At 35.6% G+C, this 16188-nt stretch overlaps 3 protein-coding genes across 4 annotated transcripts; 1 reads left to right on the forward strand and 2 right to left on the reverse strand.

The window, feature by feature from the left end:
- Positions 1–4334: 4334 nt before the first annotated feature.
- On the reverse strand, positions 4335–7478 carry LOC122305215 (heparanase-like protein 3). The gene is made up of 9 exons (XM_043117576.1): positions 7101–7478; positions 6545–6581; positions 6254–6437; positions 6018–6166; positions 5580–5810; positions 5305–5494; positions 5085–5210; positions 4855–4954; positions 4335–4769 (listed from the first exon to the last, which is right to left on the reverse strand). Exons 1-9 carry the CDS (start codon positions 7329–7331, stop codon positions 4422–4424), a joined length of 1596 nt encoding a protein of 531 aa, XP_042973510.1. The 5' UTR covers positions 7332–7478; the 3' UTR covers positions 4335–4421.
- Positions 7479–10654: 3176 nt separating this feature from the next.
- Positions 10655–12996, reverse strand: LOC122305825. The gene has a single exon (XM_043118358.1). It carries the CDS (start codon positions 11836–11838, stop codon positions 10888–10890), a length of 951 nt encoding a protein of 316 aa, XP_042974292.1. The 5' UTR covers positions 11839–12996; the 3' UTR covers positions 10655–10887.
- A 282-nt stretch (positions 12997–13278) lies between these two features.
- On the forward strand, positions 13279–16188 carry LOC122305216. 2 transcript variants are annotated; one of them, XM_043117577.1, is made up of 3 exons: positions 13450–13996; positions 15227–15297; positions 15938–16188. In XM_043117577.1, the coding sequence occupies exons 1-3, from the start codon at positions 13861–13863 to the stop codon at positions 16034–16036; spliced, it is 306 nt and encodes a 101-aa protein (XP_042973511.1). In that variant the 5' UTR covers positions 13450–13860; the 3' UTR covers positions 16037–16188. The 2 variants fall into 2 exon arrangements, 1 of the variants encoding a protein (XP_042973511.1); XR_006241053.1 differs by lacking the exon at positions 15227–15297 and having other exon boundaries at positions 13279–13996.

A 16188-nucleotide genomic window follows, 5' to 3' on the forward strand; every position in this document is an offset into this window, starting at 1 on the left:
ATTCTTCTTCTGGACTGAAGATGATTTCTTCTTTTGCCTTGACAAAGAATTCTGAGAATCTGAAGCTTGATCACTTGAACCTGGGATGGTTGGATATGTAATCAAAGCTTGTGTTGAAACTTGGGAAGGGGAAGGGAATTCCTCTTTGCTCTTAAGATTGGGTACTGCAAGAGGAAAATCTTTTGAAACATAAGAAATAATGTCATTGAGTGGGAGAATTTGTCCCACCATTTGACAAAATATTAGCAAACCAGGATGTCATCATTCTTTGCATAATGCCATTTACAAATCCAATGAGTCTTGTATCTGGCACAAAAATGAAGTAAAGGGAGAAGTTTGGCATCTCTCCCTTTTATCTTGGTGCATTTGAAATAGCTGGCAAAGTTTCTGATAGATGGTTGAAGGCTATCAGGAAAATATCTTAAATAGGGCCAAAGAAATGCCACCATTTCTGGAACCATAAAGGAAAACTGTGTTTGCACTTCTTGTCAAAGTTGAAGAACCAAGAGTGTTGCATATTAGGGGTTTGGAATAAAGGAAACCTTAATCAGGCCTCAATATAATCATAATAATTATACTGAGATTCGGTTTCCTTGATTGTTTTGAGGGTAGAAGGATGGGTGTCCCATTCTTCTTCTGTCAAAACTAAAATCAAATAACAATTGTGAAAGATGATCTTTGAGAGATCAACTTTACAATATATAGGTTTAATTGAAATGGAACCTGTGTGAACAAGGATTCCAAGGTAAAAAGGGAGGGTTTTTGCTGGATTTTTCAGGATCCAGTGAAAGCCTTGGGGAAAATAGTCAGAAGCAATTTGGAATGGATCTATCCTTATTGATCTCTCAATATAAAACAGATTCTGGAACCAAACTTTTTTGAAATACTCTACCTTGTTGGCAGAGGGTAATCTGGGCCTCACCGTTGCCAAAGGGTTTGCATACGGATTGTATGGCATGGCTAGGGTAGAAGCAAATGAACTTGGGGTAATTGGTCTAGGAACTTGTCCTAGACTGGAAAATCTATTGGCTATTTCTAGTGAGGAAGAAGCCAAAGTTGATGTAGATGCCGGAGGCATAAGCATTGGATAAACAAATATATATATTTAAAAAAAAAAAATCCTTAAGAGTCCACTTCAAACATTTCTTTGCTCTCTTTTACTCTCTAATGCTTTCTACTCATGAGTTAATTTTCTCCATTTTTGATTGAGCAACGTACTAGAATCCATTCACTAGGCAAAGTAATGTCTTTCCAGTAAATCACTCTTGGAACTTGAATGTTCACATCAGGAGTTGAACTTTGAATCAACAAAGTTTCGTTTCCTGAAGTTTTTAAAATAGCTGTTGGATTTAAAGTTATTTTTAAAACTCTATAATAAATACGGTAAACCGCAACAAGATATTTGCTACCTTCCATCATGTCATACCTAGAAGTAGCAATATTTAAACTTAAAGCTTTCAAAATATGGGGATCACTTAAAGCAAGTGGTAAATCTGGAAAACAGTCAAAATGAATGGGGCCACTAAACAAAGAAGATTGAATCATTCCAAGAATGCTGGCTTCAAATTAATTGTGCCTAGCATCTCTTAAACACAATAAAATAGAAGCGTTGATGCATTTCCTTGTTAAAGGTTTGACAACAACTTGAATAGATGAACATATATATATGTATATAGCTTTCTTTAAAGAATAACTTAACATTTTTTAAAAAAAAAAAATTCCTTAAGAGTCCACTTCAAACATTTCTTTGCTCTCTTTTACTCTCTCATGCTTTCTACTCATGAGTTAATTTTCTCCATTTTTGATTGAGCTTCGTACAAATTATTAGTAATTTCAATAGTGACTTTGCCATGGCCTTCAAGATAATATTAGTAATTCCCTTTATTTTTGAAGCATAGTCATCTAACATCTCCCTGCCAGAAAAAATAAAAAAAAAAAATTCAGGTCAAAGCTAACTAGTCAACTTAACTGAGGGATAGATCTTTCTCCTTTTTATCAAGTTGCTTCCCTCAAATTTAAGTAGATTTTTTTTTTCCACATAAATTCTCCACCTTAATTAGAAATTAGCCTAAATAGAGTTTCGCAATGTCATAATTTATGCGCAAACACACACACACACACAAAACAAACCTGAAATCATTTGGAGTTTGTGGCCAAAGATTCATCCTTCTTTCATCTTTCGGGAAGACTTTAAGAAATAGGCGACTACACCAGTCAAGAATCGGCTTCTCTGAAAATACCATGTCATTTCCATAACCTTCAACCTCATCAGTTGCTCAGGAATTTTGCTTTTCTTCTATTGGCAGTGCAAAGAACTGCTTTACAACTGCTCAGAACTTGTCAAGAAATGAATGTGGAATCCCATGACCTATTGCCTGAGGATCAAACACATAATAATTTCAACTATGTTTTTGAGATCTCATTAAGATGCTAGCTATGTAAGGAGCATGATCCTGATTTAGACAAGACAACAATAAAACCTTGTCTGATTTTGTCAAAGGATCTCAAGATAATATCACATTCGATAAACGTATGTACTTAAAACATTTATGTGAAATCAAGCCTTTTAGTATTTCTATCCAGTACAAGCTGCTAGCAAACATGTTACTAGTTTCTGTTAGAACATCAGGGAATATGAGTGAAAAGGGAAAAAATAAAATAAAATCAGGAAACCTGGAAGCAACTCCCTGAGCTGAGAGCTGATCTGAGTTTCTGGAGCTCTTCTGAATCTTGTGAGGAGAGGAGGCTTATGTCAACGATTGGAATAGGAACTGAGGGAGAAGAATATGTAGAAACAATACTACTGCTTTCTTTGATAATAAACTGTAGCGGTGGGGAGTCGCCACCCCGTCGACGGACATTTCTTCCACACTCTTGTGCAATGCCAGCAGAAAGCAAAGTCCAGGCCATATCACAATCTTTGAATTGCCGGTGAGAGCGAGGGAGCTATAATGATATCAGAATATTGTGTTTGTTGAGGTCAACAGTGCTATACAAGAATTAAGAATGAACTCGGGTTGCAATTGTCAAAGAGTTTTGCTACATACAAACACAGTCGTGTACTAATCTGTATACCAATACTGATTTATTCATATTTAAAATTTAAATTAACATTTTTTTAATAAAATTTATTTTTTGACCAATCACATCACATTAGTGTCCAGATTAATACATAATTATGCTTATAATTATATTTTTCCATTCTTAAAATACCGTACGTATTTCACCCTCACATGCACAATGACCTTTGTGGTCGATTCACGGAGAGCTTCGTTCCCAAAGTAAACCATATCAATTGGGCTCAAGGCTGCTTTAGGGGGAAGCATATGAAATATCAGAGCATGGTCCAGCCCATTCGGTTTAGCCTTACCCTTTTGTAAATCTCTCTCGTTTTAATGATTTTTTTATTTGAAAATAAGATATATTTTAGTCACAAATATTTTATTATAAAATTATTTTTATTATAAAACATACATTTATATTTCTAATACTTCTTTTTAAAAGAACAAAAAAAGTCCGCAGCCACTAGCCCAATAATATAGTATGGGCCAAGGTAACAAAAAACAAGAACCGAATATTACAAGATCAATTAAATCAAATCCACAAACTCCCTCGTATGCGTGGCCCAGCTAAAAGTCCTCGCAAACAAGGCTATTCCTTATTTGTGCCATCAGTCTTCTTCTACCACACCGGACTCTGGAGTGCTATTATATTTTGTAGTGTAATATTATATATAGTTATAAAATATATAAGTATTATATAGTCATTTTGAAAAAGATGAAATCTATTATTAAAAAATTAATTTTATTTTCACGTGAATCTTCTATTTATTTACTTTTTTTAAAATAATTACATAGTACTTGAATATTTATGACTATAAATATCATTTATTTATTTTGCAAGATTGATTAACCTTGTCTCTGTTCTTTGGGTTTATTATTCTTAACGAAGCATCCAAATTGAAGTAATTTCGACTTAATGCAATATAGCACTTGTTTTTAAACTTAGTTAAGGTGATTGGCTATGCATCAGATCCAGAATTTTCATTACAAGCATCCCCCTAATTTGAGCAAGTGCCTCTCTCTCTCTCTCTCTCTCTCTCTCTCTCTCTCTCTCTCTCTCTCTCTGTGGACAAAATTGTGAATCTGTTTTGTGATGGATAGAGATAGCAATACAGTAAGTTGTTTATTTACAATTACTACCCTTGTAATAACTTCACTTATGTATTAGAAGCCAGGGGCAAAGAAAGAAAGAAAGAGAATTATTCTGAACAAGAAAGAAAAAAACTTTCATATTGATTAAAATCAACAAGGCAAAAAAAAAAAGAAATAAAATAAAATAAAGAACTTTACTTCATAAAGAAAAAAGAATAAATCATTGTCCTTCTTGATCACTAGATGGAACCAATTTGAGCTCTCCACCTAGTGCCGCAACCTACAAGCAGGGACATCAGCATTTGGCAGGTGTGCAAATACAATAGAGTGGGGAGCCACCTGTATTGGGGTTAATGAATTTACGTATACAGGCACAAATGGAGGTATGTCCCCAGCAGAATTTACAGCTAAAATATTTCCATTTAGCAGGACAGTTTGGCTGTGTAGATCTCCATCTTTTGCTGTTAGATGGAACTCCTCTCTTATATTTCCGCCTTTAAAAGGTGGAGGCAGCAGAATGGTTTTTCTTTTAAAGGTCCCAGTACTATTGAAGGCTACATCGGCATAGACGGTGGTGCTGTTGTCTAGGTTGATTAGTAATAACGTGATTCCTCTCTGCATAATGAAGAACCCTTCATCAGATCACAAAAAATTAAACATATTTACCTGTTTTTGTTTATGAAATACGGATGGAACTCACAGAAACTCTTGAGCAGTGAGCATAAGCACGTATTTTCTTTGTTCCAGAAAAGCTAGTTGGAAGAACATTTCTTCCCATTAATCGGTGCCAAAGAAGAGCACTGTAATGAAGAGAGCATCAAACAGGAAAAAAAAAAAAAGTTTCTTAGTAGCAGTTCAGAAAGTATCAAACACAGTTCCTTGCATTTAGACTCTTATGTTCTGTTGAAAATGAAAATTAAAGTCTCCAACCTGTAGTAGTCTGGATTTGGTTCAAAGGTAGTAGTGTTGAGTAAACCATAGTTTCCACCAATAAAACTCTGTCTGCAGTAAGTTTTTGTGTCATGAGCTGATGACATTCCTAGCTGATCCAAATACCTGATTATCACATCCAAAGTAACAAAATGTATAAAGTAGAATCGATTGTTAGAAAAAAAACCTGATATTTTTCTTCTAGATCATAGTCAATTACCAGAAACTAAACACAAATGCATTTGTGACAAGATGCTGGCCACTGTTGTAAGCCCCCCCTGACTCTCCAACCCATGCAACTGCTCTAGTTGAATACATCTTGAGGATGTCAAGGAGATCCTTAAATGTATCATACACGCGGTCGAGGTAGGACGGATCCAGAATCTTGTTAACAAGGTTCTTATCAACTCCTGTAATTTCAGATAACAATTTTTAAGTAGACGAATTCGGAACCGGAAAGATGTGCGAAAAATCAGTTTGATTGAACTAAAATACCTGCCCCCAGATTGTATAAGTGGTGGGTGACGGCACCCAGAGTTGGGGTCGTCCTGTCTATGAAATCTATAAACCATTTCTCGTCAAAGAATCCTCCCGGTGCTAGGATTAGTGGCCTGGGTTTAATTCCCTTGTAAACTCTTTGGACCATGTCCTCCAAAGCGATAGTGTCCAAAGCATACTGATCTGCTAGAACTCTTGTTCCGACTCCTTCCGCACACAATTCATTTCCTGTCCAGGAAATAGGAAAGTTATATCCCCTTGAATTACTACCAGAAAAGATAATATCAAAGACAATTTCCAGATTAGGACTAAACCAGGAAAATATTATGACTGAAGAAATAAAGAACACAAAACAGAACATCAAACATTCTTTTATGTGTTTCAGCATTGATAGAACATATTTAAATTACAAACAAGAAAAAATATTATTCTTACCCAGCTCCCATCCATGAATAGTGTAGTTCTTGCTGACAGTATAACGCATGAAAGATTCAGCATTTTTGTGATCCCAAGTTCCCGTTGAAGTTCCATCAGGCTGTAGAGTTCTTCCAGAGAGAGCATTCAACCCGAAAATAATTTTAGCCCTGAAATAAACCAAGGGAACTTAGGCAGTTCATCTAGTAGAAACGAAATTACCAGGGAAAAAAGACTAAAAAAGTCTTGTTAGGTACCCGGTTTTCTTGAAGAGAGCATTTAATTCATCCCATCTAGGCATGGGTAAGCAACCATGAGAGAAATTAAACATGGCTGAGGAATTTTGAACAAAAGGAAGACAAGGTTGCCGGTTATCTTCTGTATCATATATGATTTGATCTTCCAAACTGCCACCAAGTCTAAGTTTCAAGGGGGAAAAGGCTGCAGCATGATTGAAAGGAAAATCTTAGACTCCAGCAGAAAGATTAGAGAAATACATGATCATAATTAATAAAAAGAAAAATCACCAAATGTTAAGGTATTCCCACCTTTTATGGCATTTGCTAGAATATTGTTGCTCAGATTCTGCACATGAACAAGGTTAAAGAAAATTTAGATGAGATCTCCTCATATTTAACAACACTCTTTTGGCTCAAAATAAATGGACATCCCTGCATCAAAAAATTATATTCTTCAACTAAAAGACATGTAACATCGTTTTTCCCCCTTTTAATCTGTGGATATGCATTTATCCAGCAAAATAATTGGACGTGTTGTATTAGAAAAACGAACTAAAACCAAACATACAAAAACAGTAGGACTGCACGTCAAAACAAATGCTGTACAAGAAAGGAAGATAGAAGAAACGTAGTTATTATCATGTAATGTAATCCCCATATCAAACAAAGAAGGAAACTCAGCAGCAATGGCAACGGCAACGGATTCAGGGAGAAGAAGAAACAGAGAAACATTACAGAAGACCACAAACCATGAAAGATCATGCGCATTACTCTTTGCAAATATCAAACATCGCACTTTGCCCGTACAAACATACTAGTTATGTAATTCAAGACTCAAAAACAAGTGTATAAAACACAAGGATACCAGATTGAGCAGAGAGGAATGACCCCAGCTGCATGTTCCATAATCACATTTCTCAGGAGGCCACCAATCTAAGGTTGCACAGATAAAATCTTTGTCAGTCCTCCCGATGATTGTTTGGCTATCAACAAAAACAGTCCCCTCAGCACTGCCACCCACAGCAGGAATGATGGCGCTGTGACTAAAAACACACATCCAAATTCCAATCCACACAAGCAAAACCGGAGAACTCATTCTCAGATGAAGCAAAAAGTAAAAAGTAAAAAGCAAGAAACGCTATGGGGGATACGTATATGTATGTAGCTCTTCACTCGAGGTTTTAGTAAATGGAGTCCACCAAAAGTGTAAAAGAAGGAAGAGAACGATGATTGAGGATACAAGTTGGGCAAGATATTTATAACCACAATGAAATGACATTTATATGCAGACGTGACTGTTAACAGTATTCCAATGGTTTATCTAAAATAATCAGATAAATTCTACTTTTTAATTTTATTTTATCTAATCGCTTTTTAAGAGGACCATCCAACAATTTATCCGAATTTCTTATTTATTTTTATCTAAATCAATCAACTCAATGACTCATTATTGGAAACGCTACATTTCACCCTATTTTCTCTATTCTCTCTCATCCGAGAAAATTGTTGGTTTTTTAACTTTGCAATTCAGATTAATGACCATGTGAAGGTTGCTGTCGTCAGCTTGCAAGTGGGCCGTCATGTTTAGTTTTTGTTTTTTTCTCGGGAAAACTGAGGGATTACCTGACTACACACGATTATATAGTTTGAATGATATTATTAGTTCAGGGTTGGGCTTCAGACCATATATATATATATACACTATACTTTTAAGAAATTAAAATTTGGTGTTACTGGAAAAATGACGTATCTTAATTAGTTCACATAAATAGTAAACTCTGTTCATCTGCACAACAAAACTGAAATTAATTAAGAAAATTAAGTTGTACTTAAAATATAATACTTTAGTAACCTAGCTAGAACATGATGATGATCATTAATTTGGAAGTTAGCTAAGGATCCTTATCTTAAGTCATTTTCAGAGAGTATGTATATAATAGTTGGGAATTAAGGTCTTGATCGATCTCTTCTCGTTTGGTCTACAATGAATAGAAAGTTTAACAATTTCAGTAACAAAATACAAACTAATTTCCTTATCCAATTACTAATTCGATCCCCTCCATCTATCAATTCTAAAATTATTAATTATCCTTTTATCTCTTCTAATTATTATTATTATTATTGTTATCCATTAATTCATGATCCCTCCTATTATACAGGCCAGGTCGATCGATGCATAGTACTGTTTACAAGTGGAAACTGGAAACTCCATGCAAATTAATATTATTCCTGCCAATTTGGACGGCGATGCATCAGTTTTTCAGTCGTATGGTACTACTCAGTTTCCTGATCATCATTTTTTTCTTATGAATAAATTAGTATGATTTATGAGGAGAATTTCATTCCGATACGCATGGATGCACTACTCGATCCATTGCGTTAGCGTTACTTATAATATATATTTTTTTTTTACCTATGTTTATCACGTAAATTTTTGGATAGAGATATATATTAATTTTGATTTTGCCAATATCTATAGATTCATGTGATAAGCACGAGAAGTACTACTTGATATGACATAATTATATTGGTTTCAAATGCAGTTTACACTTTACAGCAGCTAGCTAGCTTTAATGGCGTCTTTACATGAAATTGAATTACCTGTCGACATAATTCCTTAATGGGGGAATATTGAGAACTACATGTATACGTAATTTGACAATAACATTAAATAATGTACGTACGTAGCATTCGATAAAGGTCCCCACCATCATATTCATTGGAGTTAATTTGGACTTTTCCTTTCAAAAGGCCATGCACCTAATTATATCATGTACCATATATATATATATATATATATATTAGGTAACAACGTCCATTAAGTAAGACAAGATGGGACTTCTCAAGATTTGGATAAATTACCCTAATCTTTGTCTTACATATTCATCTCCTTTTGATTTGACCCTTTCTACCCTTAATTATATTCCATATTTGACTTGAAAATGAAATAGACCAATGATTTATGGCCGAATAAAGCCGATCTAACCTTGTTTTGATTTACATAAATATATATATAATTATATAAAGGTCAAAAAATCGAGGAATGGAATGGGAATGAGAGATTCGACTCTAACTCGATTATTATAGGACTTATTTTATTTCAGTAACCTCTTTTAGACCTAGGGAGGTACTGTTTTGTAAATAGTTGTAAAAAAATAATAATAAAATATTAAATAGTAATATAAAATAATGAATAATAATAAAATATTCTAAAAAATTTTGATACTCGAACATAACCTTAAGGTTTAGCTCTTATTATCCCTTTTTTTGATAGGGCCTAAACTTTGTATAGTTTGGGCTCGGGAGCAACATTTTTTCATCCTTCTTTTTCAGATACATGAGTTTTAGGTGGTTTTGACTCTTGAGTCTTGACCCAATTTCACAAGAATTTGTATTACTTTAGGCCCATTTTTTATCCATGAGGCCCGACCCTAGCTTGTTGAAAAAATAAAATTAAAAAAAAAAAATTCCTCGCGTAGCATTATTTTTTTGGACTTTGTTATATACAGTCGGTAAATGCAATTGGCGTGCAGTCGACTATACGGAATGAATAAAAAAAAATTATAAAAAAATTTTTTATATTCAGAGGGACCTACATGAATAAAAAAAAGTTATAAAAATAATTTTTTTTTTCATGTAGGTCCCGTATTAATTCACTTTTTTATAACCAACTGCACGCCGACTGCATCTGCCGACTGCAAAAAGTATTTCTCTATTTTTTTTAGAAGCTTAAGGCCTCGTTAAATTTAGGAAAGCGGTTTATCTCATATCATCTCATTATTATAATTTTATTAAATTTTTACATAAAATATAATAAACAATTCAACCTTTTAAAATTTCAAAATAATAATAATATTTTAACAATATTTTATTTAACTTTCATTTTTCATCTAAAATCATATTTTCTCATATCTGATTATAAGGGTTTGGTCCTAAAAGGTTTTTAAAAGCCAAGTTCAATATATATATATATATATATTATATATGTATATAGCTTTCTTTAAAGAATGTATAACTTAACATTTTTTTTTTTTAATTCCTTAAGAATCCACTTCAAACATTTCTTTGCTCTCTTTTACTCTCTAATGCTTTCTACTCATGAGTTAATTTTCTCCATTTTTGATTGAGCTACGTACTAATTATTAGTAATTTCAATAGTACTTCTCCTTGATTTTCATTTGCCTTCCTTCTCCACATCCATTATACAAAGTTCTCAGTATTATGTAATATGTGATCTTTCACGACCATGCATATATAGATGTACACCAGCAGTCGTGACTGATTCCCTGTGAGTCGGTGACGGTCAGGCCCGAAGGCTGATCATCATGACATCAATCCCGAGTGGTCAGGATTGTCTCAGCGAGTCATTTCTCGACGTAATTCTTTGATATAAACGCACCAAGCGGTAAATTATGCACACGCATGCAACACTGCAATTTCTGCAATTTAATTTATAAGCTTCATATATACAGAGAATTACCTGCAACTACTAGAATGCTCACTGAAATATGTTCATTTTATTAGATTCGGATGACAAAACCTGAACTGCCCACTCAAGGAAACATCTTCCTCGATAAACCGAAGAGGGGAGGACACAAAGGAAAAAGAAAGAAAGACAATGATCCTGGTACAGCTCTTGGTGGCATGGAGATTCAAATTCCAGTAGGTGCTGGTGCTTCCCCACCAATCGATGCACAATTAGCATAGAGCAATGGAGGGAAAAGTGGGTTGAATGGGAACATCTGTGGCCAGCAAATTTCATTGACATCAGTGATGGCTCTGCAACAGGCAGTACCAATACCTCTAAACTGGCCCCTCGAAAGTGACCCATATATATCAGAAACGCAACCTTCTATACTTGAAAGAGAAGACCAGCACCGCGCAATATCTTGCCCAGACTGCCTTGCAGGTGACAGTCCTAGGAAAGGTAATGTCGACGGCCCTGACGAAGAGTGCTTGGCCGCCATGGTCGGACCTATTCCTGGAGTTGAAGAATCGGCTGCACAAGAATCTATAACCAATGAAGGGAAAAATGGGTTAAACGGGAACAGTTGAGTCCAGCAATTGTCACTAATCCGAGTAATGGCTTCGCAACAAGCGGTGCCATAAGCACCAATTTCACCGGTAAAAAGCGAATTTAAAACCTCCAGAAGACAACCTGGGACATTTGCAAGAGAAGACCAGCACTGCCTCATAGCTCTATTTATAGGTTGCAAAGGTAAAAGCCCCGAAACAGATGGCTTTCTTGCCTGGACATGTTCAATTCCTTTAGGTGCTGGATGATCAACTGCTGCACCTCTAGCACAAGAGTTTCTGATCAATGTAGGGAAGAGTACTGGATTGAAGGGAATAATTTTAGTCCAGCAATTATCTGGAATCTCCATGATGGCCTTGCAACAAACTGGCCCTGTAATGCTGAATTGGCCATTGACAAGTGAGCCAGAAATTTCCTCAGGACATCCTGATATATTAGCAAGAGGTGACCAGCACTCTCTCGTCTGCCCTGGAAATGTCACCAGAGACTGGAGTAACCCAGATCGTGGTGGCAGCTGGGCGTGGCAAGTCAGTATCCAGACTGCCAAGAATGCAAGAATGAGGAGCATTGGGGCAGTATTCTTTTGTGATTTCGATGCCACAGTACTAATGGAAGTGGAAAATCTGTGGTGTGAATACTGGTTTTGAGAGGCAATAGGGGAATATTAATTTCTTGTGGCATATGGCAGGGAGACTGGGAGAGGAATTTATAGTACTTCGGAGACAGGAAAACTGAAACTATATATGGTGCAACTTTTTTTATGCATCAAAGATTCATTTTATTTGGGTTAAGAGAAATGTTATTCTTCCTGCATTTTATCAATATCCCAAAACACGTCCAACTAATGTATCACAATATTTCAATGTAGTTTGTAATTAACCTTTCAACAATCTAGTACGTCCATTGCATGTACCAATTTCCACAACTCTCTGTGAATATATAACTTGCGGTGAAAACCTATAGAACTGTCGGAAAATCACTTAAAATCATGTTCATGCAAATGCTGATGTGCAACTGTTCTTGCACGAGGGAAGCCATGCGAGATCGTCGATCTGCATGCATGTATATATGCATATATATACCATTGGAGAATCTTTGAGCCTGCAGCATAGAATATGAATTCATTCGAATTGGGATGGGACTTAAAAGAGAGAAAGGGATCCGAAGATTACTTCTAACCAAATTTAGTTATTAATATTCAAGTGTTCATGTATCACTATAAGAAATTTGATTTTTAGGGTTGAAATCTTTTATGGACAAATTAAATTCCATTCCTAAAAATAGTTTTTTGAGATAAAGATTAAATTTCATTCCAAAACATAAAAGCGGTTTTTTACAAATTCGAACAGATAAATATTTGTTCGAATTAGAGTTTCACATTCGATTGTTGACATAACTACTCGAATAATATTCATGATGAAAAATTATAAACAATTGTGGTGAGGGAAAGTTAGATCAAATCATTCAAATGTATCCCATCAAAAAAAAAAAAAATCATTCAAATGTACGATTTTCGTTATAATAGAGTTTAAGACCGTTCGGTGGTGTGGAATTTTCTATTTTAATGTAGAGCCAATCATTTGATCAATTTTTTTTTAAGAAGTTATAAATAAATCTAGTAGGGAAGTTTGCTATCTCATTTGAATGGTAATTGCACATTTGAATGGATTTATAATTTGTTTGAAAGCTCATAAGATTGGTTCAAACTGTGATGTAGACAATCGAAAAATATTTAGTTTAGATAGGCTACAATATTCAATAAAAATAAATATTTTTATCACTAAAAAATTTCATAAATTTAAGTGATTTAATATAGTATGTTAAATTATAAAATTATTTTTATTATAAAATAAATTTAACGTATTTAAATTTATAAATACACTTTTGTAAAATTACTCTCTGCATTTATCTTCAATAAATCAAGATTGGGATTTAGTTTGGGTTGAGATATAAATGATCTTGGCCTCCCTATTGGTGTTTTATTTTGTTTTGGGTTTGAATTGTTTGCTTTCTCTCTCTCTCTCTCTTAGGGGCGCCGGAATGGAGGGGGGTTGGCCCCAATTGTCAACCAAGAGATGGGGGCAAAGGGGCGGGGCCAAAATCTATAAGAAACCCTTTTCCTAATTAAATTTTAATAAAAAATTGCATAATTGGATGAAAAAAAAAATTAATAATAGTAAAGGAAAGAGAGAGAACCCTATTAGCAAAAGGAAAGTGAACGTAAAGGTACGTAGGAGGAAAACTAAACGAGTACCCGGATATCCGAAGGTAGTTCCATTTCCTTCTTGCGTTCCCAAAATGCTGAGAAGAAAGCCCAGCAAGATCCAACTCCAGATCGAAGACAAAGAAGAGCTCGACGAAGCCCGCAAACATACCGCCGCAGCCGCCGCCACCACTTCCACAACCGCCGCCGCCACTGGAGCAGCCACTCTTCTCCATCAACTCGACCGCCACTCCAAAGACCCTTCCGTCCCCCACCGCATCGGCCTTTCCTCCCAATAATCTTAAAAAGGCCCCCCAATATAGCAGTCAATATCTTTTCTTTCTTTTTCCTTTATTTGTATTTTCTCGGAACTCAAGCAGCTTTTTCATGGAGGTCAAGGTTAATCTGCGGCTTCCAGACACGGGTTCTGTCACCGATGTTCTGGCCCCGTTCCAGGAGGAACCCCTCTTCGACAGCCTGGACAGTCCAAGTTCGCGTTTTTTGGGTCCGGGAAGCTGCCGTAGTGAGTGATTTTTATTTTTATTTTTTTCTGTTACTTTTTTTGTTTGGGTGTTAAAATCTCGTTTCTGTGGCTTTTCATGTGGTGCTTGCATTTGGACTTGATAAGATTTATCTTCCTCCTGGTTGAATTTGTGGGTATTTGTTTCTTTGCCTGTGGATGGAGATCTATTTGTTCGATAAAATTTGTAGACTGCGATTTTAAGATTGCTATGGTTTCTAAAAGGGGTTGGGAAATGGATATGGGGAGTGATAACCGAAATCTTCAAGCATATTCACATGTTTTCCTGTATATGACAATTAAATGTTATTCCATCTTATGAACATGAAAACCGACCCCAATTAGTATGAGTTTAGCTGAGTTTAGCTGGAATCAAGGTTTAGCTGAGTTTGGCATGGTATGATCAAATAATCTGACTATTGGTTGCTTTATAGCCAGCGTCAAACTGTTGTTACATCCTATGAATATGAAAAGCCGACCCCAATTAGTTGGGATCAAGGTTTAGTTGAGTTTAGTATGGTATGCCAAGTGCCCATAAAGCATAAAGAAATGTTGGGTATGCGCAAGTAAACTGGCTGCTGGTTTTTTTTTTTTTTTTTTTTTTTGGGGGGGGGGGGGGGGGGGGGGGGGGGGGGGGGGGGGGGGGGAGGCGCTTCATCATTTTTTGCAACCTTGAACCACCTCTTGAATGCCGTGATTTGCATCTGTGGCGGTTGTAGTCTCTTTGATATAGTTGTGATTAACTTTTCATCTATGGCAATATTTTTCAAGCTTTCATCATTGGTCTTGTGACCCATTATCCTTGCTCTGTTTATTCGCTGGGTCTAATTCTTCCACCTTTTTCTTCTACACAAGCTTCGTTTCTCTGTTATAGGTGTCTCAGACAATCAATTCGTAAGTCAGTTCTGATGATATTTTTCTGGCAACAGATTATGTTAATGCGCCAGCATATTCCCACATTGTGAATATAATGCCATACTGAGACCTATAAGTACATAATGCTTGCCTTGTATTTAGTCTCCTGTTGACCTAAAATTATATAATGTTTGCCTTGTGTTTAGTATCCTATTTCATTTTCATTTTCATGAATGTCATGAATTCCTTTGTTGAATGCTGGTCTTAGAGCTTTGTGTGTGAACCCATAGTAGTTCTAGTTTCAATAGCCTTTGAGGACTTGCGGACTTTCTTAGCTGTAGTTCCAGATCTCAGCAAGTGTAATCCATCTTGATACAGAGTTTTCATCTGGCTCATCAACGGCCGGGCAACAGACATTCAATGGTTCCAAATGCTTTAGTTGCAACATGGTATGCAAACAATCACTTTTCCATGCCTTTGTATGCATTTTTCTCTGTTATGACCAATTACAGGTCCTTGATCAAAATAACCCTTGTTAATCCTTTACTCCTGGCCTTGATTTCGGTTATATAATCATCCCCTAAGACCCATTCCTTCAGAAGAAAATGGTATCAAATCCTTGGATCTTGACCAACTTTTATCTTGCAACCACTAGGGGCACCTAGGTGTTTGTACCACGTCTAGATACTCTACTTAGTTTGAAATGTATAACTTAATGAATGAACTTATTATAAATCTTTTATACTTATCAAAAAAAAAAAAACTTATTATATATCTTTTTATGTATTTCTATTCATCTGAGGTAACTGAAATAGTAATGAGTGAGATGATTGCATGTTTTGTACATTTCTTTCATTGTGGGAAAGAGAAGGCCAATAGACTCAACATTAATGCATGGTTGTTGAGTGATTTATCTCATTGTCAATTATAATCTTGTTCTATCAAACAAATGCAGGTAGTTGAAACTTGCATTCCATGCATTAGTTACATTTGCCACAATCTCCCCCATCTGTAGATATTACTTTCAAAATGTTGAGTGAATAACCTGGATTAATAATGCATTATTGCATGTTTTGCACGTTATCCCAGGCAAAGGTTATTAGCTGCCAGTGGTGTAAAAGATCTCCTGGTGATAAAGCAAAGCTTGGACTCGGACACCTTAAAGGAATGGCTGTTCTCGCCCCCTGAAGGCTGAAGCAGCTTACTCCAGAAAGTGAGAAACTCTCCAAGTTTGTAATAAGGCCATATTTTATATAATGTCACCAGCTTTTCTTGTAAACTCGATGAAGAAATTCACCGACTTTGGTTGTTTCTCCTCATTGATTGTTGGCATTCATCAA

Source organism: Carya illinoinensis, chromosome 3 (genome assembly GCF_018687715.1).
Source record: "Carya illinoinensis cultivar Pawnee chromosome 3, C.illinoinensisPawnee_v1, whole genome shotgun sequence".
Taxonomy (NCBI): Eukaryota; Viridiplantae; Streptophyta; class Magnoliopsida; order Fagales; family Juglandaceae; genus Carya; species Carya illinoinensis.